This window comes from Lutzomyia longipalpis, chromosome 4 (assembly GCF_024334085.1).
Source record: "Lutzomyia longipalpis isolate SR_M1_2022 chromosome 4, ASM2433408v1".
Taxonomy (NCBI): Eukaryota; Metazoa; Arthropoda; class Insecta; order Diptera; family Psychodidae; genus Lutzomyia; species Lutzomyia longipalpis.
Window position 1 is genome coordinate 24,582,998 of NC_074710.1, and position 23,927 is coordinate 24,606,924.

General features: G+C 35.9%; 2 protein-coding genes across 2 annotated transcripts in view; one reads left to right on the plus strand and one right to left on the minus strand.

Annotated features, from left to right (window-relative positions):
• Positions 1-1,272, plus strand: part of LOC129795139 (EH domain-binding protein 1) — a 15,305-nt gene extending 14,033 nt beyond the window's left edge. Inside the window, exon 11 of the transcript XR_008751100.1 lies at positions 402-1,272. The gene's annotated coding sequence lies outside the window, so the exon portion shown is untranslated. The remainder of the gene's footprint in view (positions 1-401) is intronic.
• LOC129795138 (protein stum) lies at positions 21-22,527 on the minus strand. Its single transcript, XM_055836186.1, has 12 exons — positions 22,367-22,527; positions 16,006-16,543; positions 15,300-15,695; positions 14,531-15,230; positions 14,157-14,467; positions 13,387-13,861; positions 12,837-13,307; positions 12,239-12,609; positions 3,004-3,262; positions 2,505-2,927; positions 2,119-2,434; positions 21-574 (listed from the first exon to the last, which is right to left on the minus strand). The coding sequence occupies exons 2-12, from the start codon at positions 16,389-16,391 to the stop codon at positions 429-431; spliced, it is 4,254 nt and encodes a 1,417-aa protein (XP_055692161.1). The 5' UTR covers positions 16,392-16,543; positions 22,367-22,527; the 3' UTR covers positions 21-428.
• Positions 22,528-23,927: the final 1,400 nt, after the last annotated feature.

The window sequence follows — 23,927 nt, forward strand, 5'->3', positions numbered from 1 at the left end:
TTGTTTCAATGAAAATAACATTTTCTTTTCTTTTGAAAACGTTTTATTTTTCAAGTTTTTTTTTTAGCAACAACATTGCACCATTATTCCAAGTCTATATAACAATTTTTCACTTTTTTACATTTTTTTCTTCTTAAATCCTTTTCTGTGGGTAAAAGTTTTTTTTTGTGATAAAATGTGGCTTAGTTGGTACAATAAAAAGGAGTTATACAAAGATTTTTTTTTATACATTTTCCTATTCACATAGTAAAAGATTTTTCCGTGGTTTTTTTCTTTACACTCTAATTTTTTTTCTTGATGAAAAAAAGGCGAAAATGTTTTTTTTTAAGATTTTTTCTTATAAAGTTTTCCCGTTGTTTTCTTGGACGTTTATTACAAAAATATGAAAATTTTCTCTGCAGAATTTTTTTGTGGAATTCGAGCCGGATTTAGGGATCAGCCGCTGGGGCATCTGTGGCGACAATGGGAGAAGCTCCTGCCGGAAGAATTGGAGCTGGTTGCGATCGACTGCTAATTGTGGCTGCTTCAGCAGCTTCCTCATCTCTTTGGGCTTTACGGAGTTTCCTACGTTTCCCTGTGAAGGCAGAAAGTGGTAAGTTGAGGAAACTTTTTTACCTTTTGGAAAAATAGCCGCCGTCAAATTTTAGTAAAGAATTGTCAAATGTTACAAAAGAAACGTCAAGCCTTGAATAATATGTCAAATATTTAAAAGAAACGTCAAAGGTTAAGAAAGAATCGTCACACGTTAAAAATTTCCACCGAGAAATGTCAAATATTTACAAAGAAATGTCAAAAAGTTAGAAATGTTTCCTTTATTCCCAATGTCTTTAAAATCAAAAGGAAATATTTCAAAACACCTCCTTGAAGAGATTTCTGGCTACGCCCATGAATCACATGGTTATGTTTATCCAATTTCAACACAATCACAACCAAGTTTCAAAAATACTTTGTCATAATTAACCGATGAAACATTAGGACAAATGTTTCACACTTTTAAAGCTTAAAAAATTGCAATATTGTCGTCATTGTTTGCCAATTTTTCCGACTTATTAAACTAAACTAAACTAAAATAAGTAATATGTAGTATGTCCCGGTAGTTATGTGAGTCTTTTGTGATGATCTGCAAAACTATATTATAGTTTCGTTAATTATGAGTTAATGATACGAAACCTTATTAATAGGTTTATTTCTTATTCAATTCGCATTCGAAAATTTTATTTTTTTAATATGTATCATTAAAAAGTTGGCGGAAATAAAAATTATTGCAAATGATTTAATTGAATAATTAATCATTGAAAACACTTAATCAGTGTTTAACATTTAATGCTCAAAGACCAGCATTATTTCCTCTACTTTGTAACAAATTTCAAATTTGAGATAATTCTTGGTTAGCACCAAGTTTTCTTGAAGGATGTTAAACTTAAGGCGGATCTCTTGGGAAAGCTGTTAGAATTTCCACATTTTTAATGTTAATTTTTCTTGGGGTTTTTCTTAAACTTGGTTTTCCGATATTTTGTAGCCTAATTATTGAAGTGTAAGAAAATCACTTTTCGTCATCTTACAGACGACGCCATCTTGTGATTTTCCGTCTTTTCCACAGAATTGCCCTAAAATACTAAGGTAGGTTTTTCTCAGGATCTACTGGATGGATTTTGATGGGGTAAAAAGCAAATGGAAGAGGAAGCATTAGCGGAGAATGTACCGGAACAGATTTTAGAATTTCCTTTCAGAAGTCTGAGAAAAATAAATAAGAATAATTGTCTACTTTTCACAGTTTATAAGTCAAATTTCTAAAATCTGTTCCGGTACATTTTGCGCTAATTCTTCTTCTTTCATGTACTTTTAACTCCATCAAAATCCATCCAGTAGATCCTGAGAACAACTTACTTTTGTGTTTTGAGGAAAATCACAAGATGGCGGAAAGTGATTTTCTTACTCTTCAATAATAGTTCTTTAAATGTAATCAACACTTGAAAAAACGAACTTTAAGAAAAATCCCAAGAACAATTAAAACATTTAATTTCACCAGCTGTCAAAAGAGACCCTTCTTTAAAGGGTCCCTCCTTAAAAGAGTCTGATGAGGGGATGGGAAAGCTCTGAAAATTCCGGAATACTTACTAGCAAGGCGCACCATAATTGTTCCCCACCAAATTGACCATCCCCAACCGACAAGACAAAATAGAACGGTGAAGGCTTGAGCTACACCGACAATAATATCAATTAAGAATGTCCCAATGCGTGCTCTGAATCCGTCGTGTTGAGAAAATCGCGGAGTTCCGAGGCAGAGGCAAAAGAGTCCTGAAAAGATTGTTCCTAGACCCGGGACGAGGCAGTTGCAGATGAGACAGAACCATGCCAAGCAAATATGCATCACCGGAATGGCAGCCTTCATCAAGGATGTATGCTCAACGAGAGATAAATCCAATTTTGGTTTCTACAAGTACAACAAGAAAAATTTAGACAAGGAATAGGGAAGAAAAGGAAGAATGCTTTGCTTAGCTCACCTCAACAACAGCTGGTGCAATGCTGGCTTTTTTGCTGTTGAGACTCGTTCGGCGACTCTCAATGTCCTCCTTCCGGCGACAGCAGCTACTGCAGCAGAGGCAACGCCAGAAGCGTTTGCAACATCCGGGAGCTTTTGGTTCCATTTGTGCGTCACTTGGTTGTCTTTCAGCCCACGTGGATGCCGTTGAGGCGTCGGATTTTTTCCGCTCACGTCGACAGGGTAGGCACGAACAGCACGTGGATCCTTTTTTTGTATCCTCACCACCTGGTTCCGGCATTCGTTGGTGACTGTCGACTTTATTGGTGGAGCGACAACACAAAAGCCGATTGAGGCAGGCACGACAACAATTTTGTGTGGTTTTTGCTTCTTTGTCGTCTTTTGCAGCTTCCTCCTTCTTAGCTTTTTTCTTTTCGGCTTTCGTCTACAAAGAAAAAGAAAAGAATAAATTAGGTACTTATTTCACTAATTGGGTGAAGATTTTTGTGTCTTCAACATACTTCTTTGACTTCTTTCTCCTCCTTGTCTTTCTTCTTTCGCTTACAACAATTCCAGCGAGATGTTTTCTCGTTTATGGTCTCAAGGGAATCCGTGGAAGGCACAAGAGGTGCCGGTGTTTCCTCCTTTGTGCTCTTTCGGCAACAACAAAGCAACTTTCGACACGGAAGACAGCACGTGGAACACTTGGAGCACCTACTGCTGGGAGGAGCTTTTGGCTCCTTCAGCGAACTTTCTCCTCCGTCAACATCTCCCGATGAGCTTTTTATTTGTTTTATTTTATTTTTATTTTTTAATTGGCAAAGAAAATAAAGAGAAAATTAGTATTTGTGTGGAAAATTTAATTGCTTAAAAATGAAAAGTCTCCAAGATGGACCTTGCGTGATTTGTGAAAGTTTATTCTAAAATTGCGCACTACAGCGCAAGGAAGAGAGTGAAAAAATAAAGGCATTGGGTTAATATAAAATGAAAAACAAGGGCTGGGAGAAATGCAAATGCACCCAGAAGAAATAAATTCTATATACAACAATATTTTATTTATTCCATAACTTTCTGGACGCGCATTAAAATGTCCAGATCTTTTCATGGTGATTATATTGCAAAAACATTTTATATAGGTACAATGCAAATTCTTTAAACTAAAAATCGATCGTGTGCACAAATACGCAGTGAAAGTTTTCTCACCTAACATCGCTGGCATTGTTTCACAGCTTTTTTTGCAAATTATATACAATCAAAGCACATAAATGGGTTTGTCCAATTTCTTATAGAGCTTTTGTGTGTGCAATGAAACTTTTACAATATGTACAGCACACTTTGAAATTAAATCTTTTAATGTAAATATAATGAATTTCTCCTATATATTATGTAGTACAGTACAGGTGTATAAACATAAGGGAATGAGAAGGAAAAAGGGACCACACCAATGAGGATTGTAAGATTATATTTCCCACCTTCCGTGACTCACGAAATATTTGACGAAATTCAATGGAAAGAACTCAACGGAAAAATAATGAAAATGACATAATTTTTGTTTGAGGAAATTTTAGAATTTTAATTACAAAAAATAATCTTCAGTTGAAGTTGTAGAAAAAAAAATTATCATTGCATTGTAATTTAGTCGCATGATGCTTTGACGAAGGGACGGAAAAGAATAAAAAAAAATTCAACAAAAATACATTCCTTATAAACTCTCGGTTAATGACTCCACATTATTATTTTCACGTTATATGCATTATGATGAGGATTTTCCTCTATACTTGTAATTTATTTAAATAATAACATTTTCTCTATCCAAATGATATAATTACTCCCGCGAGGAAAAATATAAATATAGCACGAGAAAATTCATCAAAGATTTTCGTATCCAACATGCACGAAACTTATGAGACCTTTTATTTGGGGTGTGTGTGATTTTTTTCTTCTTTATGATTCTTTTTGTCGTAATTTCTACTCAGCAAAAAAAAACTTGAACACCACCCTGGTTGAAAATATAATTTATTGAAGAAAAAAAATGTCACAGTAGGAAAATTTCAGAAGGTTTTAAAAGAGTAAAATACTTAATATATATTTTGCAATTAAAATGAGTTAAAAGGGAGGTTAAAGTATTATGGAAAAGGTTGGAGGTTTTTCCAAGGAAAATCCTTTACTGTATTTTGCATTAGGGACGGAGTTTTAGTATTTTCTTTAGTTTCTGCTGGAGGGTATGTTGTGTGCGAAGAACATCCCACCCATTAATGCGTGTTTAAAATCGTTGCGAAAGCTCAATTGACCATAGAAAAGCATATAGGTATGTGTGAGGAGGATGGTGGAGGAGGAGTTATTTGCGGGCATTACCTAAGAATGACCCTAGAATCGTAGCCATTGTCAAAGTCTTGGACATAAAATGAGAACGAAACACTTTTTGGGCTATTTTTTCTACTACTGCTACCATCAGCCGGAAGCAAAATACTCATGCCACATTCGAGCTTATGGACAGAAAAAAAAGAAAAGCTTCAGGAACTCTACATTATATACAAAAAAAAGAAAAGCCACACCAAATTAAATTTCAAACCCTTTCATTGCTTATCGCGAGGACACTTTTATTTTATTTTGTTAAAAGAAGTTTTTTTTTTAAAGATTATTATCACATTTTTTTTTATAAAAAAGAACTTTTTTTTTCTTTTGGAAATTTTTGGGAAGTTTTACTTCTAACGAACTGTGTGAACACTTGGAGAGTTTGGTGGAAACTGAAGGGAAAATTCTGCCTTTCGTGCTTCGGTACTTTGCATGCCTTTACTTGACCGCGGGTAGCGGACAGAAATGAGGGGAAGCTCAAAGCGCGCAAAGAAAAGCTCACAAGACGTGCTTTTCATAAGAGCAGGGTTTTTCTTTTTAAATATTCAATCAAATTGCAATTAAATTAACATTTTTCTCAAAGAAAAAAAAATGGAAAGCAAATGATTTTGCTGAAATTTTCAAAAGGATGAAAAAAGGGTTAATGAGCTTTCAAACGTGTTTGGAAAAATTGACCCAAAAACAAGACTGAAAAAAAAAAGAAAATTCCAAAAGGGGAACTTTGGCGCGTGGGTGATGGAAGAGGCAGGAAGTGACCTCCTTTTTGGCACTTCCGGCCTCTTGAATACTTTTTTTCTACCCCACAAAATTCTCGATTGATTTATGGGAAAAGTGATTTTTTCCCACTTACGAAGAATTCTTTGCTTATTTTCCCAAAAAAAAGTATAAAAAAAAATAATTAGATTTCCCATGAACGTCACGCGACAGAATTTTCTTTCGATGACGTGGGAAAATTAATTGGAGTTTTAGAATAAAAAATGTTAAGTGGTTTAAATTTTAGCTAAACCAAATGGTATTTTATGCATTAGTATTCAAGAATGTTAGATGATATCCTGAAGGAGTTTATTCGTTTTTATATAGAAAAAAAATCAATCGTGAAAAAGAAAACTAGATACACGTTATTTTGTAGAATAAAAAAAGAAAACAACTAAAGAAACTTTCCATTTTTCATTGTAAGATCAATTAGGAAAAGACCGGAAAAGATTAGGTAATAAATGCTATCAATTACGTCACTTATAATTTTTTTTGTTTTTTTTTAATCCTGGAATGTTTTATCATGCTAATGTTTCATCAATGATTTTACACGTTGTATTTTTATACTTCATACATTGATAAAAAACGAAAATGACAATTATGACGTCATTGTTTGCATTTTTGGGCAAACGATTTTCGGCCTTTTCTCAATTTTGGTTTAGTGAAAAATGGAGTTTCTTTGGTAATTTCTTATTCCTTTTCGATTCTTTAAAAGACTACGCGTGACCTTTCTGTTTCCATGAATGAAGAAAAACGAAAGAAGTCCTTCATGAGTGAGATTATTAAGATGTATAAAATTCTAAAGTCTTTCTATGATTTTTTCTTTAATTAAAATTAAATATGTTCAAAGAAAAATATTTTTTTCCAATAATTTTGTGAAAATAAATGAAATATTTCTTTTAGTTTTTTGCCCTTTGAGGAATTTTCAAAAAGAATTTCTCCATTACACCAACGCTCGCTGCTGTAAACCTCCACAGAGCTTTACATTATTATGCTGATTTTTTGTTCGAACGTAATATGTGTAGCCAGGGGCGTCGGAACGTTTTCGAACTTGGGGGGGACAAACATTTTGGCGCCCCCTTTCCCTTTTTTGGCGCCCTCCTTCCCTTTTTTTGCGCCCCCCCCTAGTTTGGCGCCCCCCATGTTGGCGCCCCCCCCCCTATTTTTTAGGGTATTTTTTTATATATATAAGTGCGAAACGAGAACCCTCTAATTTTTCATGGACAGTTGCATGATGAACAAATTTTTTTAAAGGTTTTCAAAAAAAACTTTTCTCGAAGGAAATTACCTTTTTGAAGACCTCTTAAGGTCGTTCCACATTATTTCTTTTCTTCCACACGACGATCTTATAAAAAACGAGAGGAAAAACATAGATTTAAAAAAAATTTACGCTTTCCAACAAACACAACTTTCTTTAATATGTATATAGATTTTCCGAGCTACAACTTTGTGTCAGACAATTTGTTTCTATTTTAAAGTGAAAATGCATTTTCAGTCCACTTTCCACTTTCCAAATTATAAATAATAAATGGTCAAAAATATCAATTCTATAACATTATTTTAACTCGACACTATCAAAGCTATTGAGATTGAAAGATTTGCGTAAAAATTAGATTTTTTAATAAAAAATAAATGAACAATAAATATTTACAAAACTGCACATTTATTTTTTCCCACCCCACCCTAAGGTCTTTGAATTATTTTTTATAGCAAAGTTATTTTTTATGTTATAAAATATTGGAAATAGCGGGTAACCATTATTATTAGATTTATTTTATTCAGGTACTTAGCGGGTAACCAATGATCCTAAATTATAAGTAGTAGTTATGCCGATTAGGGAAAAATATTTTTCAAAAAAATTACAATTTTGTCTTAAAATTTTTTTTAAAAAAAAAAGTATATAGATAAAGAAGTCTTTCCTTACAATTTGCCCATCTCTTATTTTCAGCCAGTTTCACATTTACTGAGAAAGAAAGAATCATAGTCCGTAAATTCGTTAATTCGATCTTTCGCTTTATACTTTAACATCCATGCTATATTTAAATTTGCAATTATATATTTAATTTATGTTGTATATTTATCTTTGCAGTTTTTATGCATATACACAGTAAACTCAGAAAGTTTCCGAACAAAAAAAATTTTGAGGAGTTTTTGCATTGTTTGGTTAGAGACTACATACATATATGAGCTTGTAAAATTTCGATTTAAGTAAATCCTAAAAAGAGTAAAAAAAGAACCAACGAGTTAACAGTAAAAGAATCTATGGCTTAGAGATTAGCGCGTAGTACTCTTATTGTTAACATCCATAGTTCAAATCTCACCGTGAACATTTTTTTCTTTTTGTTTTTCTATTATTTTTCATTAGATACCTTAATAATCAAAAAGAAGGATCTGTTTGTTGGAAATCGTCATTCCTATACGACTATACACATCTACACCGTTTGTCCGATCGCAATGAATGACTCTTATGCACCATACACTGAGTAAATCTTTAGAATTGAATCACAATTAGTTTTAAAAGTATGGGATCGTCTAAGATTCAAAATAAGAGTGACCATTTCCCGGGAAAGCGCTTGGAAACATACAGATTTTCCCAAATAAAGTAAAGGTGTATCATCTACTATCTTGATTAATTTCTGAGTTTATAGGAATAGTAGAATATCGTAAAAATGTGTAATATTATGAATTTTAATAATTTTCAAAAACCCATAGAAGGTGGAAAAAAAAAGTCCATTGCAATATTTTGGAAATTAGAGACTAAAAACAAAAAAATACGTGTTAGGAAAAACTTTTTTATTTTTTTTTTACCTTCTAATGGGTTTTGGAAAATTATATTTTTTACGGAAAAATAAGCATTTATATAGCTTTTATCTGAGACTTTTTACGATATTCTACAATTCCTATAAACTAAGAAACTAATCAACTAAATATATGATAAACCTTTACCTTCTTTGGGAAAATTTGTATGTTTCCCAGCGCTTTTCCGGGAAATTGCCACATTTGTTTTGAACCTTAGACAATCCCCTACTTTTAAAACTAATTTTGGTTCAATTCTGGAGACTTAATCAGTGTATGGTGCAGATGGTAAATAAATTTAAATCTAAAATTTAATTTAAATAAATTTTTTCTATTGCATCTATCTTCCATTTCAATTTTTCTATCTATCCAAAAGCGCCAAGCGCAACAAAACTCCGCGCTTTGCTCGAATTTACCTCGTTTTAATTAATAAAGGGAACATGTGAAACATAATAAAAACTCAATTTGAACAGTGTCTCTACTAAAGGCGCCCTCGCTGTATCAAAGGGCGCCGAAAAGGACCTGAAAATTATTTTAAAAAAAAATTGTAACGTTTCAAGGGGCGCCCTCAGCCTCCTAAAATTATTTGAACGTTCTAAAGTCGTCCTCGCTGTGTCAGAGGGCGCCGGAAAGGTTCTAAAAATTCTCAAAAATAAATTATGACGCTTTAAAGGGCGCCCTAGATCAATTAAAATTATTTGAACCGTTTAAAGGCGCCCTAGCGGTGATCCAGATATAGATACAGATCAGAGGGCGCCAAGATTTAAAGTGTTTAATACTAGAGTAAAGCATGAAAATTTCTTTTAGCGAAAAGAAACAATTTCACTCATAAAAAAATTGCTTTAAAATTTGAAGTGTAGAGAGTCTAGAGTTTAGAACGTTCAAATAATTTCAGAAGGCTGAGGGCGCCCCCTGAAACGTTACAATTTTTTCTTAAATAATTTTCAGGTCCTTTTCGGCGCCCTCTGATACAGCAAGGGCGCCTTTAGAACGATCAAATAATTTTAGGAGGCTGAGGGCGCCCCTTGAAACCTTCTTATTTATTTTTGGGAATTTTCAGGATCTTTTCGGCGCCCTCTGATACAGCGAGGGCGCCTTTAGAACGTTCAAAAAATTTTAGGAGGCTGAGGGCGCCCCTTGAAACCTTCTTATTTATTTTTGGGAATTTTCAGGATCTTTTCGGCGCCCTCTGATACAGCGAGGGCGCCTTTAGAACGTTCAAAAAATTTTAGGAGGCTGAGGGCGCCCCTTGAAACCTTCTTATTTATTTTTGGGAATTTTCAGGATCTTTTCGGCGCCCTCTGATACAGCGAGGGCGCCTTTAGAACGTTCAAAAAATTTTAGGAGGCTGAGGGCGCCCCTTGAAACCTTCTTATTTATTTTTGGGAATTTTCAGGATCTTTTCGGCGCCCTCTGATACAGCGAGGGCGCCTTTAGAACGTTCAAAAAATTTTAGGAGGCTGAGGGCGCCCCTTGAAACCTTCTTATTTATTTTTGGGAATTTTCAGGATCTTTTCGGCGCCCTCTGATACAGCGAGAGCGCCTTTAGAACGTTCAAAAAATTTTAGGAGGCTGAGGGCGCCCCTTGAAACGTTACAATTTTTTCTTAAATAATTTTCAGGTCCTTTTCGGCGCCCTCTGATACAGCAAGGGCGCCTTTAGAACGATCAAATAATTTTAGGAGGCTGAGGGCGCCCCTTGAAACCTTCTTATTTATTTTTGGGAATTTTCAGGATCTTTTCGGCGCCCTCTGATACAGCAAGGGCGCCTTTAGAACGATCAAATAATTTTAGGAGGCTGAGGGCGCCCCTTGAAACCTTCTTATTTATTTTTGGGAATTTTCAGGATCTTTTCGGCGCCCTCTGATACAGCGAGAGCGCCTTTAGAACGTTCAAAAAATTTTAGGAGGCTGAGGGCGCCCCTTGAAACGTTACAATTTTTTCTTAAATAATTTTCAGGTCCTTTTCGGCGCCCTCTGATACAGCAAGGGCGCCTTTAGAACGATCAAATAATTTTAGGAGGCTGAGGGCGCCCCTTGAAACCTTCTTATTTATTTTTGGGAATTTTCAGGATCTTTTCGGCGCCCTCTGATACAGCGAGAGCGCCTTTAGAACGTTCAAAAAATTTTAGGAGGCTGAGGGCGCCCCTTGAAACGTTACAATTTTTTCTTAAATAATTTTCAGGTCCTTTTCGGCGCCCTCTGATACAGCAAGGGCGCCTTTAGAACGATCAAATAATTTTAGGAGGCTGAGGGCGCCCCTTGAAACCTTCTTATTTATTATTGGGAATTTTCAGGATCTTTTCGGCGCCCTCTGATACAGCAAGGGCGCCTTTAGAACGATCAAATAATTTTAGGAGGCTGAGGGCGCCCCTTGAAACCTTCTTATTTATTTTTGGGAATTTTCAGGATCTTTTCGGCGCCCTCTGATACAGCGAGAGCGCCTTTAGAACGTTCAAAAAATTTTAGGAGGCTGAGGGCGCCCCTTGAAACGTTACAATTTTTTCTTAAATAATTTTCAGGTCCTTTTCGGCGCCCTCTGATACAGCAAGGGCGCCTTTAGAACGATCAAATAATTTTAGGAGGCTGAGGGCGCCCCTTGAAACCTTCTTATTTATTTTTGGGAATTTTCAGGATCTTTTCGGCGCCCTCTGATACAGCGAGGGCGCCTTTAGAACGTTCAAAAAATTTTAGGAGGCTGAGGGCGCCCCTTGAAACCTTCTTATTTATTTTTGGGAATTTTCAGGTCCTTTTCGGCGCCCTCTGATACATCAAGGGCGCCTTTAGAACGTTCAAATAATTTTAGGAGGCTGAGGGCGCCCCTTGAAACGTTATAATTTATTTTTAACAATTTTCAATTTCTAGTCTTTAAGCTCGTTTTGCGCCTTTGTTTAAAATTTTATTCCCTAATTTTTTTGTTTCCTTTTTTTTATTAGGGACTTATTATAAAAAAATTGAAAGGGCGCCTGCGGCGCCCCTTTGTATTGCTTTTGGTACCCCTGTGTGGCGCCTTCGGCGCCCTTTTGTGGTGATTTTGGCGCCCCTTTGAGGCGCCTTCGGCGCCCCTTTAAATTTTTTGGGGGGTACAAAAGACCCCCTGTACCCCCCAGTTCCGACGCCCCTGTGTGTAGCGAAAGTGAGCATAAAAGGTAATATTTACACCGGAGAGCCTTTTGTTCGTGCAGCAATTAATGTGGAAAAACATTTTTTATTGCTTTTCTCCTTTGCCCAGACACATACACACACACTTATTACGTCTCCCATGTTGGGGTTTTTGAGTGTGAAAAAAAATTCAATTTTCAATTAAATCTTAAAGACATCATTGCAACTTCTAAACGGCACCCACAACGAAAAATTCAAAGTCTTTCATGATGTGAATGATGAAACGCTCCAATTGCAAAATGATGAGCAACACGATTGGGCAACAAAGAGAAGCGATCTTCAAGTCATTGAGCAATTTAAACGATAGAAAAGGAAAATCCATTAATTTAATGCGCCAAGTGTGGAGATTCTCAAAGTTTCGCACAAAAGTGAACTTTCTTCGGCATTTGGTTGAGTGAGAAAATTAACCCTTAACTCGCGTTACTAATTTGCACGCGAAAACGGGTGGGGAGTAGATTTTTTGGGGGTGAAAATCATTTGTGCTCAATTATGGTTTACTAATGAGCTTTCCGTGTGGTTAATTTTATATTTCTTATGACAGTGCAACTTGTCTAAACTTTTTGGATAACTTTTGAGTGCATTTGCAAGAGTTGATCAGTTTTGTTTTATAGATTTTTGATAAAGATTTTTTTAAATTTTTTTGGAAATTTTTCAAAAAGTTCTTTAAAAAAAAGTATTTAAGCACAACTCACCCATTTCCATTCGTACTTTTGACAACTTCTGGGGTAATTTGCGTAATTTCCGGATTAACTGCTGGTGCTTGTTGAACATTTCCACTTTCCAATTCAACTTCAGGTAATGCTGAGATTGCTCTCTCGCTGATTTTCTCCTCACTTGCTCCATCACTTAAATTATTCTTATCCGTCTCCGTTACTGGGTTATTGTTGTTTGTCTCCACAACGGAAACATCAACATCAACTGGTGGTACTTCCTTTATTGGCTCATTGTTGTTACTCTCAATTTCGGGAATAACTTCCGGGAGTTTTGTCAGTGTTTGAGCACTTGGTTGCTTTGAAAGCGTCTCTTTGGGTGTTTTCCGTCCTTCTTGAGACATTTTTCCCACCTAGAATTAGGGGAAAAAAAAACAATTTTTATGTTATAAACTTTTTGAATTTAACGCTAGATTTCTTCCAACTACCTCTTCCGGTTAAAACGGAAATTTAATACCAAATATTTTATGTTTAAATCCTCGAAAGAAGAATAAAAATTTTTACTGACCAACACCGGAAGAGGTAATTAGGAAGATTTCTTTGTCAGATTATGAAGTAAAAAGCTAGATTTTCGCTTTACCACAGATGCCTCCGATGCAATCTTTTCACAAACTTCTTGAAGCTTTTTTGTGCTCTCCTGTTTTACTACCGGAGGTTTTTCTTTTACAGCTGTATCCTCTCTTGCGCAGTCCGTGGCTTTCTGAATATCTTGCTCCAATGTTTTGAGATCCGTTAAATTCTCCGTGATTGTCTTGTGAATCTCTTCTGTGGCCTCATTGACTGTCTTCTGGATTGTTTCGAGGGTTTTTTGGGATTTCTCCAAAATTGCAGCTGGATGGATGTCCTTGTTTTCGGTGTCTTCCGAGGGCTTTGGTGCTGCTAGTTGATTCGTAAGTGTTGTTGTAATCTGTACAGGTTGCGATGCAATAGCAGCCGTAGTCATTGAGACAACATTGGGTTTTGTAAGTGGGATGAGCTTTTGGAATTTATCTGGTGACTCTGAAGGTCCCGTCTTGATGGATTCCTCACTATCCATGCTTTCTTGTTCCTTCTGCAAAATGGAAAAAAAAATTTTTTTGTAAAGAAACATTTAAATTTTATTCCTTAATCTATATAAAAGTTTTACTTACAACTTTGGGTGGTGCCTTTTCGGCACGAAAACTCGCTTTTTTCTCTAACTTTGGCGGAGGTTTCGTCCTTGTGAGTCCTGAATTCTCCCTACTAACCCGTCCACGAGCTTCTTTTGTGGCTGATGAGCTTTCTTGACGTACACTTGAGGGTTCTTTTTTGGCCAATGAGGGTTCCTTCTTTGTGCTTGCTGGTTCCTTCTTCACAGCACCATTCGTTGCAATATCTTTCCGGAAACTCGGTGTCTTTCTCACGGGTTTCTTTACATCATCGGGTTTCCTTACTTTGGGTACAGTTTCAATCTTCTTCGTGGTCTTTGTCACAATCTTTTTGTCCGTCGTGACACCTGAAGAGCTACTTGGAGGTTTCTTTGTGGGCACCTTTTTGGGTTCGTGACACTTCACAAAGGGCTTCTGTGGCTTCTTACTTGGTGATTTCGATGTGGCTTTAGTGGATGCTTTCCCCGGACTGGCGTCCCTGTGTGTGGAAAATTTTATGTTTAGAAAGGAAAAGTGTGTGCAAAAGAAACTCCCTTTTGGATGCACATTCCCACCACCAAAAAGACATCAAATTCGCGTGAATTATATGCACCGAAACGGCTGAAACAAGGGGATTTATTACTGCAGAAGTTGTTGAACACCATGTTGGATAATAATACCATATAGTGCGCCAGGAGGGATTGAGAAACATGGCTCATTGAATAATTACAACCAGACTAAAATGTACAATGTTCAAAAGCATTGCACACTGGTGCGATAAATTGAATACAAACCTGGAAGTAGCTGCCGGGGATCCCTGAGACTTTTGGTTGGCCGCTGAGACACCGAGGGTGCTGTTGGAGCGTGACATTGGGCGTGAGATGCTGCCAGAACGCACAGGAATTCTCGAGGGAGACATTGTGATATTCCTTTTGGCTTCCTCAGCAGTACCTTCTTGAGTTTCGGGCTCTTTATTCGGTGTTCCAATGATGGGAGACAAAGGAGTGACTTTAAGGACACCAGGACGCCGTGGGGATCGTGATGATCTCTCTTGCTGTGGCGGAATAACTTCCCCATCCAAGATTGTTACAGCTGGACGATGGCCCTGCATAAAAGATCACCAAATGTGAGATTTAAACAAATAAAATAGGCTTTAAAAATCCCTTACAGCGGTACTCTGGCGTCTACTTGAGCGCCTGGAAGACGTTCGGGATATGGAACTCCGTCTCCGTGGGGATAGAGAGGAATCCCGTCTTCTGGTAAGATCATCATAACTGTTGCCAATTGATGTACGTGGCCGTGGAATACGTGATGGAGATCCTAATGTACTTTGACTCATAACACGTACAACACCACGCTGGACGGAACTTCTGGAGCGCACCGGAAGTCTCGTGGTGCTCCCTGAGGAGCTGCGTCTTCGCAAACTTGGCCTTCCGAGGTGCTTCATGGATTCCGATGCTGATAGCCCCGATCGAGCTCGTGGAACACGATCCAGAGCTTCGTAGCTGCGCATCCGGAAGTCCTGGGGGGTTGAGTAACCCGATGAGGCAATCTGAATCATGGTCTTGTGGCGTACATCTGTGGAGATTTGATAACTCTCCATTTCGCGTGTGTCGAGAATATCAAAACTCGGTCTTCGGGGTCCGTAGATTGAATTCATGGGTTGCAAGAAATTCTCCAGGGATTTTGATGTGCGCGACGGGGAGACAGCCCGTGAGGATGTGTGCGAACCCACGTCCCGGAATCCATGTCCACGGAAGGGGGAGAAGCGTCCGGAAATTGGGCTATCTGGACGTGAAATATTTGGCGAGAGTTGTGTGATTATTGCAAAAGCTGATCTCTTTGAGCCACTCCTTGTTGCTGGAATTCTATAGCGAAGGAGAAGAATTAGATTTAATTCAAAATTTATTTATTTAAAGAAGTAACTGAAGACTCACCTGTACGGCCCTGTTGTTATTTTATCAGTTATTATTGCCGGAGATGGTGAAATTATTCCATTAACTGGCTCAGGGGGCGCTTCGAATTCCTTCTCTGGTTCCTGAATATCACTAGCATTGTCACTACTCGTTGCTGAGGCAATCTGTGTATCGGGGATACTGCTGAATGTCCCTCGATGCGGTTCTGGGGTATTTTCAACGTGTGTAGCTGCACCACTTGATGATGATGTATCAGGGAGAATGAGGGCAGTCATAGCACTACCATGATTAACTTCCGTGACATTCCGGGCACTTTGGGCACGCGGGAAGGAGCTCCTCCACTCTTCAGCTGCTGTTTTATAACTAAGCCACTCTGTTGGTGATCGCAGGCCCTCCATTGGAGCTCCCGTTGATTGCCTATGGGGGAGTGGGATTGCATTTTAGGGTGGTTTATGAACTATTTTTTTTATGAAGCGTGCATTTTATTGCCCCTTTTTGCGCTTTCTTGCCCTTTATGACCAAGCACATGATGCGTGGTTTATAGGTACAAAAGTGAAAATAATGTATATAATAAGTACCTATATTATATATAGCCTAAGAGGAAAATATAATAGACTAATGATATATTTTTTTTTCTTAAGGGCTTAGAACATTTTTTTTTGAATTGAAAAGAATTTTTTTACCCCATTGTGAAGGTTTATTATTTACTAACTTACACAATACATACCCAAAAAGATGATCCGATGAGGATGATGATGTCTGTATGGTAGCTGATGCAATTGGGCGCATTTCGCTCAGATCACTAAACCTCCGTCCATTGCTTGTGATTTCCGATTCAGTCAAATTGGAGGCAGAAGCACGACGGAAGTCACTTGCAGAGAATTCCGATAGTTGATGTCCCCCAAATGAGGCCGTTGCACTGGAGCCTCTTCGTAGATTCCCATACATGTAGGCATCGAGATTTTCAAGGAATCCCGCCGGTGGTGGTGGTACAGGATCCCCAAAGAGACTCCCATTGTGATTGTCGTAGTAATTTGTGATGGATGATGGTGGTGAGACGGCGTAGTAGAAGTCGTAGCGTGATCGAATTGGGGGTGAATGAGTGGATCGCATTTTGCGCGGGATTTTTCTAACTTCTACTGCAGTTCAAATGGATCACCTTGTTGCATATTTTGTGGGTGGATCATTTGGAGAGCACCCTACGTTGTGTCTTCATGTACTCCACCACCTCATATTTTTGATTTTACTATTGCGTAGAGGACTCCCTACAGGGTGGCAATGATGCGAGTGTTTGAAAAAAAAGGTAGCAATAAATCACAAAATAAGGTTTTTTCGGGGGGAAGAGAGGTGGGTGTGTGTGGGGAAGAAATTTCACTCTGATTTCCACTCTATTACTTAAGGTTTTCTAGGGCACATTAACTTTCGTCCCTATGGGGTATTCCGGGGGTGATTTTTTAAGTGAATTTTTGGTAGATTGGATTCTTTTACTCGAGATTTCGAGAATTTTTTTTTCTTAATCAGGGCATGAATTCTCTAAGAGTGAAAAACTCCCGTGATAAACTCCTGAAGGATTTAGCGCTTTAAAAGAAACGTGAAAACCGGGAAAATCTTACGGGAGTTTATCACGAGAGTTTTTCACTCTAATGGAATACAGCCCCAGGCGTCTCCACTGTAATCACTCTTAGTTCTACCGCACGAGCTTTGATGCACAAAATTGGGCTAAGAAATAGTAGAAATTCAATTTGATTTCTCGTTGAGAGTTTTCACGCACTACACACATTTAGAAAAAAGAGCTTTTAATTCACTTTTAATCACTTTGGTCCTATGAATTAGTAGTATGAATTTGCAAACAATGAAGCTTCACTTGACCCATTGCTATGAAGGGTAGTAGAGAGTTCAATTCCGGGGTCTTATTGATTTCACGGCAATGGTGGACGCCACCAAGGAGAAATTAAGGCGTCCAAGACCGGCGTCTGTGAGTACACGAACTCACCTCTACAGGCAGAATGGTCAGCTAAACAGACACATACCGGGTGCAATATGTTGTATTGGAGGGTGGAATTTGCAATTCAAATGTGGCGCGCGAAGGGGAAAACTCCCAAAAAGGAGAGAGAGAGAGGAAAAAAAGAAACAAAGGAGTTTTCCAATATAGCACACTCAAGAAGAAGGTGGTGGACGATGTTATTTGGTCAAAAGACAACCAACAAATGGTCATTTGCCATCTCCCTACATCCAACACAGCTAACTATTGCACACCGGTAAGAAAATCACTCAAGTGAGTCAAAGGCAAAGAAGAGAGCAAGAAAAAATTACACGGAAAAATGCACTTTAAGTTAATTTTCTCCACTTGCCATACGATGTGCAATTAACAATCCAAAGATTTATTGACTCTTGTGCGCGTGGTGAAAGAGGAACATCGATAATCACTGAAATGATTACTGATTTTTTTTGCTTCATTTTTTTTATTTCTCTGCCAATATAAATTTTATTTTTTCATTAAAACTTTGGTGACAAACTATTAAAGTTGCGCTTCATAAAGTTTTGGTGTTATACTTTTGGAATTTTTTTTAATGAGATTTTCCCTCTAACTGGGAAAAAGTTATCTATAAGTAGTTTTTTTTCTTTAAAGTGAAAGTAATCTCAAAGAAATCTCATTTTGATTGACTTCAAGGAGAAATAAGGCAAGGATTGAGAAATTTACATTGATTTCGTGACTTGCAGGAATTTTGGGGGTAATTTTAACACATACTGTTCCACCCACTTTTGAAAATATAGAAGAATTTACGATCGACAAATTTATGTATTCACAACTCATATATGTACGTATGTGGTTGTGGTGTAATCTTGCAGAAAAGAATGCAAAATTTTGAAATCAAAATGGAGAAAGACTGAAGAAAAGAGGGTAATTTTCGTTTATTTTTCACGTTTTCTCTTCTAAAATCGTAGCTTTTTAAATAATATCAAGGAGTTTATTCAATGGTTTTAATTTTTAAGCCAAACTTAATTATTTTAAATTAAAAAAGAGATTTTTAATCGATAGAAAAAACGCAAGAAATGTCATATGTTCAATAAGAAGGGTTAAATGTTAGAAAAGGAACGTCAAATATTAGAAATTAATCGTTAAACGTTAGAAAGGGAATGTCATAATCGTTAAAAAATCAAGGACGTTCAAGGATATGTTCTGAGTTTTTGCTTTATCTTAAGGACATTGAAAATGCATTTTAAAATATCTTTGACATTTCTTTTCTAACAGTTAATGAGTATTTTTTACAGTTTGACAATTTCTTATTATTGTCGTTCTGTGTGTGGTGTAACTGAAAGATTTCATCTATCATTTCTAGACAATTTCTTAATTAAAACAAAATATAAATTAAATTAAAGATAATTAAGTAAATTGTAAATCTTTTTTAAATTGACTGGATGAAAAAAAAAAGATTTTTTTTTCAAAACATTTTTCGTTATTTTTTGCCCAATAAATTTGAATGTAGCCAAGCAAAGAGATAATTTACTTTTAAGAATTATTTTTTCCAACTGATTTCATCTCTGCGATACTACAAGTATTAATTACATCGTCTAGTGTTGAGTTTTATTTTGAAGCACTATTAATCGAGAGGAAACATCTCATTGCAATTACCACCACCTTACATACTTATGATGTTTAAATATATATACACTGATAGGATAGTTTTCACTGTAAACACGTGCTTTTGCATGAAGAATTTATTTATATTGAGATATTAGCGTTGATTAACGTGGTTGTTTTTAATCATTTACACACTCACTCCAGGAATATCCGCAACATTACGCTTAAATCTATGAAGTAATTTTTCAGCATCTCTCTGAGCCGGAAAGTGAAACATCGCACAGATTTTTCCTTCACTTTCCACTACTGGGAAATTTCAACAATTTTCTTTTTTTCTTTCTTTCTGAATTCATAAAAGAAAAATGAAAGGGAAGACTTGCACAAAATTTCTCTTATTTTATTTCATCAGTTGAAATTAAATTTAAAAGAAAAAAAATGAGGTGAAAGATGAAAAAATATCCTCACCCACATATACTTTTGTTGGAAGTTTTGCAAGAATAAAAGAAATATGTTGTATGTGCACATCTGTATCGTGTGTGGCACATTATGATGAAAATGAGAATGATGAAGAGACCTAATAAGAGCTTCTTGAGTTCCATTTGAGTGCTTTTTGCGGTAAAATGGGTTTATAAAGCATTTAATATTGTTTTTCTTGATGTTTTCTTCTTTTTTTTTATTTTAAGAAAAAACGGGAATACGCACTCGTGTCTTTTGAGTCTCATCTTGTGTTTCTTTTCTGTAAATGATGCGCTTGAGTATCACGATATAGAGAGCAAAAGATTGAAAAAAAAAGAAGAATAATCATTTTGATTTCATGAGCATCATAGAGAGATTTTTAATTGATTTTTTTTTTGTAATTTCTTTACATTTTCTTATGGGTGTGTGTTATCACAGAAGTGTATCTATGAGGTGAGGACTCCCTTCTACAGTGATTGCACTCTTTCGTGGCTATAATTGCGCCAAAGCACACTCCACTTTACTTTCCCACCCACTCATATGAAAAATTTTCACCCAGAAATTCAACAAATTTGTTTCGGTATACAACAAATCCCTTGCTCTAAGGTAGAGAGAGAAAGAGTCAACACAGCTTGATCTATTAATTGAATAAGTTGCCACTCAGGGGAAAATCCCATCCCTTTTTGTTAATATGTCGTGATTTTGTCCACGGGTGGGTTTAACGCACTCAATTTTCTCTATTACTGATAGTGATTTCGTGGGAAACGCAAGACTTAGAGTATTTCATTGTGTACCTGTCTATTTACTCCATTATATGACCTCCTTTTAGTCCTCAAACTTGAACTCAAACAATGCGAAGCTTTGTGTGGCTCTCAGCTAGAGAGTTTTCACTCTATAGGTAGATTTAAAGACAATTTTTCTTTGCTGGAATTGCTGTTTTTTTTATAAGAGCAATGAAATTATTTCAATTTGAACATTTTGAACTGTTTTTAATAAATTCTCTCTAGCTAATGGAACTTTTCTCAAAGGACTTTAACCAAGGGGTGTTTATCTGACTGAAATTATTAGAATCTTCAGATATATTCGCTATAATATTCGGATGATTTGCCAAAGAAGCCAAAATATTTAATTTTAACCTTAAAACTGGTAAGATTGTGAAGCAAAAGCCTAAAAAATATTTAATTCGACCCTCAAAAGGACTAAATTCAAACCGAATTGTAATTTAACCCTTAATCATGCTAAATCTACTAAATTTAAGCCAAAAAAAAAAGACAAAGTTCAAGCCTAAAAAAGACTAAATTCTAGCATAAAAATATCTTTTTAGTCTTAAAAAGGCAAAGATTGAGGAACAAAAGGTTAAAAAATATTAAATTTAAGTCTAGAAAAGACAAAAAGTAGTAAATTCAAGTCGAAAAGTAGTAAACTCAAACCGAAAAATAGTAAATTCAAGCCGAAATGTGGGAAATACAAGCCTAAAAGTTTTTTGATTTTTAACCCAAAAAAGCAGAGTCTTCATTCAAATTCAAATTCAAAGAACTTTTAAAAAATATTTAATTAAAGCCTAAAAAAAACTAAAATTCAAGCCGAAAAGGAAACGGTTTTTTCGGTTTTTATTCAGTTTCATATTAGTCAGCTTTTAGCAAGGAGGGTTTATAAAGAATTAAATTCATAAGCGAATCATAAAGTAATTAAGATCTCTGTAAATATTGGAATGATTCATCGGATTCATCATAATAACCAAAATATTCGTCAGATATACACCACTTGATATTAACGTTTATCTTTGGGAAAATTCTTTATTTTATGAAGAGATTTTTCATTTTTTATTGCAAATAGCTGCGAATTTTATAAAAACAAAAACCAAAATTTTGCTCAAAATTGAATAAAATGACGTCACAATTGATTTTTGTCTATTATTCGATAATTATTGATAACGTATTTTGATAGAAAAAAACTCGAATAAGGTGCGAGATTTTCTCAGATGATTCTAGTTGAAAACTGAAGTTACTTAAAATAAAATAAATAATTGTACGAAGAAAATATTTAATTCTCTTATTGCACGTTCTTCTTATATTATGAATTCAAAAAATTATCTTTCAATTGAATAATAAAATCGTATTGAATATCTATAAATATTTACTTTAGATTAAGATTTAATTCATTATATTAAGTTAGGACGATTGCAAAAGATTTAATTTGCCTGTATCTTCACTTAATTTTTATTTTTAAACTAATGCATGAAACTCAGCCTTAATGTACACCATTTAAATTTCAATGTACTAAAGAACTTAAAACTGATTCACTAAATTTGCAATGGTGAGTTTTTCTTGTTTTTCTCCTACAAATTCAATGGAAAATACATAAAATTATCCCTCATAACTCCTTCATTTTCAATAAGCACTTTTCGGGTGGGTTATTATGCAAATAAATGCGAGAAAATTTGAAGGAGGAACATTCCCCGGTAAGAGGCTTCTTTTGGGAAAATCCATCTTCTTTTTTTTTTCTCTATGCGGTGGTGTCTTCCACAACATTTCACATGCCGCGAAAAAGAGATTAACTATTTCACCATTAATTGCTATGGCACAAGAATAAAATTAGTGTATACACGAAAAACGATAGATATGCGCGGGCGGTGGGGATTTGGGTGGAGGGTGAAAATCCAACATTTGAGCGATAAATATTTTCATTCGGCCCACTTTTTTGTGTCCACCCACACACTTTTTTTTGCGCCACTCACGAAATTTTATTTTCTCACACCTTCTTTTGGATTTTCTTTCATTTGCTCTCACTTTGTCCCAGAAAAGGAATATAAGCTCTATAGATTTTCACTTCACTGCATTTTATTAATGATTTTCCTTATTTTTTTGGAGAAAAAGAATTGCACACTTAGAGGCTTTAAAGCTTGCACGAGGAAATGGGAAAGCTCTTGCAATAAATTCACTCGCGGTTGTTGAAAAATTTGCATAAAAATTATTTGAAATTTTTCTTCAGTGTTTATAGTGAAAATCAGAGTGAAGAAAAATCAATGGAAATTATTTTTCAATTTTACCGGTATAAATGCAAAAAAGTTTAAAAGAATGTGGAAAATTTCACTTTTCAGTCTTTTTTTTGTTCTTTTGCAAAATACAACTTTAAAGAGTTTTTAATTTTTGAGGTATAATGTGAATGTTAAAAAAAAGCTCTCTCAGTGCTTGAAGAATAAAACTCGAGAGACGATGTTATGTTCTTCGACTGAGAAATGAGACTGAAAGCAAATGCGGCGTCTCCACCTGACCACAGCAGGCGAAAAAGCGCGCGCGAGTCGAACCTGTTGGCGCGAAACTACATGCGGGGGAGCTTTTGCCACCCACAGAGGGGGAGTGAATAAATCGTACCATGAGGAGAGAGCTTGTCGCTTTGACCTCTTGTGAGAGGCAGCAACACTAGGAGGCACCTTTCACCTCCGTTTTTCATTTTTTCCCCACCCTTCTTCAAAATATTCTTCTCTTATCTAACCCATTTGCAAAAGATAGAGTGCTGCATTAATGAAAGAAGTTCAAGAAAAAGTTCTTTCTAAGGTGGAAATTTTAGCGTGAATTTATGTGAAAGTAGGGTGTCAATTGGAACACAAAAGCACCCCCTATTTTCTTGAAAAGGGGTATGACCCCATTTTTGACGCTTATTGAGGAAGAAGAAAATGTTAATTACTATTTACACATCACGCTCGTTCACTTTTTTAAATACTTGCATTTTCCATTGCACACAAAAATTGAAATCTCAAAACTATTTCTCTTTTAATATTTACAAAGTGATTTGAAATTCTCACTTCAATTTACATTTCATCGCAAGCACCCAATTCGATTTGGCAATCATGCAACCCATTTTTCTGCGCGAGTTATAGCAATGTGAAAGATACCAAAGTTGCCAATGCGCGGGGAAAATGTTTTCACACAACAACGTTGATTTTTGAGACCGCATTCGTCAAAAATTGACTCGTGTATTTTTAGAAAATTATGCTGATACACATATCCCAGAAATGGGAAAAGAAACTTTCAATTTTCCACTGAGGGTAACTGTTGGGAAAACTTAGGAAATAAAATAATATTTGAATTTGGCGCGCACTCGAAGTGGATAATTCGAGTGGTGAAAATAGAGAATGTGGGGAAAAAGGAATGATTTGGCGGCAAAAATGACAGATCGGATTTGGAAGGCAAGGTGTACGGATGCAAACGTGCTTGCTCCGTAATAAAGTGTAATTTATCGCGTAAAATACGTAAATTTCGCGAACATAACTATTTGGAAAAACCTGCAAAAAATACACAAAAATGCCAAAAAAAATACACAAAAATGCCAAAAAATACACACAATGACGTCATACCATGGTGTATTTTGTCCCTTTGAATGCACGATAAATTAACCCTTTAACGTTTTTTGGGTCATACGCTGACCCAAACGTGAAACATTTTATTTTTTCAATTATTTATTAATGTAATTGTTTTTCCATGTTACAAATGCATCAAATTCACGCATAAGGGGCCAAAGAAGGCGTTCTGACTGAGAAAAGTACTCTAAAAAAATTCATAGAATAAAAATCGCGATAAAAGAGCGCATGTTTCAATGTTTTTTATGTT

Excerpts from the sequence above, each read along its gene's own strand:
- LOC129795138 (XM_055836186.1), bottom strand. The coding sequence starts at position 16,391 with ATGCGATCCACTCATTCACCCCCAATTCGATCACGCTACGACTTCTAC. Across the intron at positions 2,435-2,504 it reads TTGCACCAGCTGTTGTTGAG|AAACCAAAATTGGATTTATC; the intron begins GTGAGCTAAGCA and ends TTGTACTTGTAG. Across the intron at positions 575-2,118 it reads AATTATGGTGCGCCTTGCTA|GGAAACGTAGGAAACTCCGT; the intron begins GTAAGTATTCCG and ends CTGCCTTCACAG.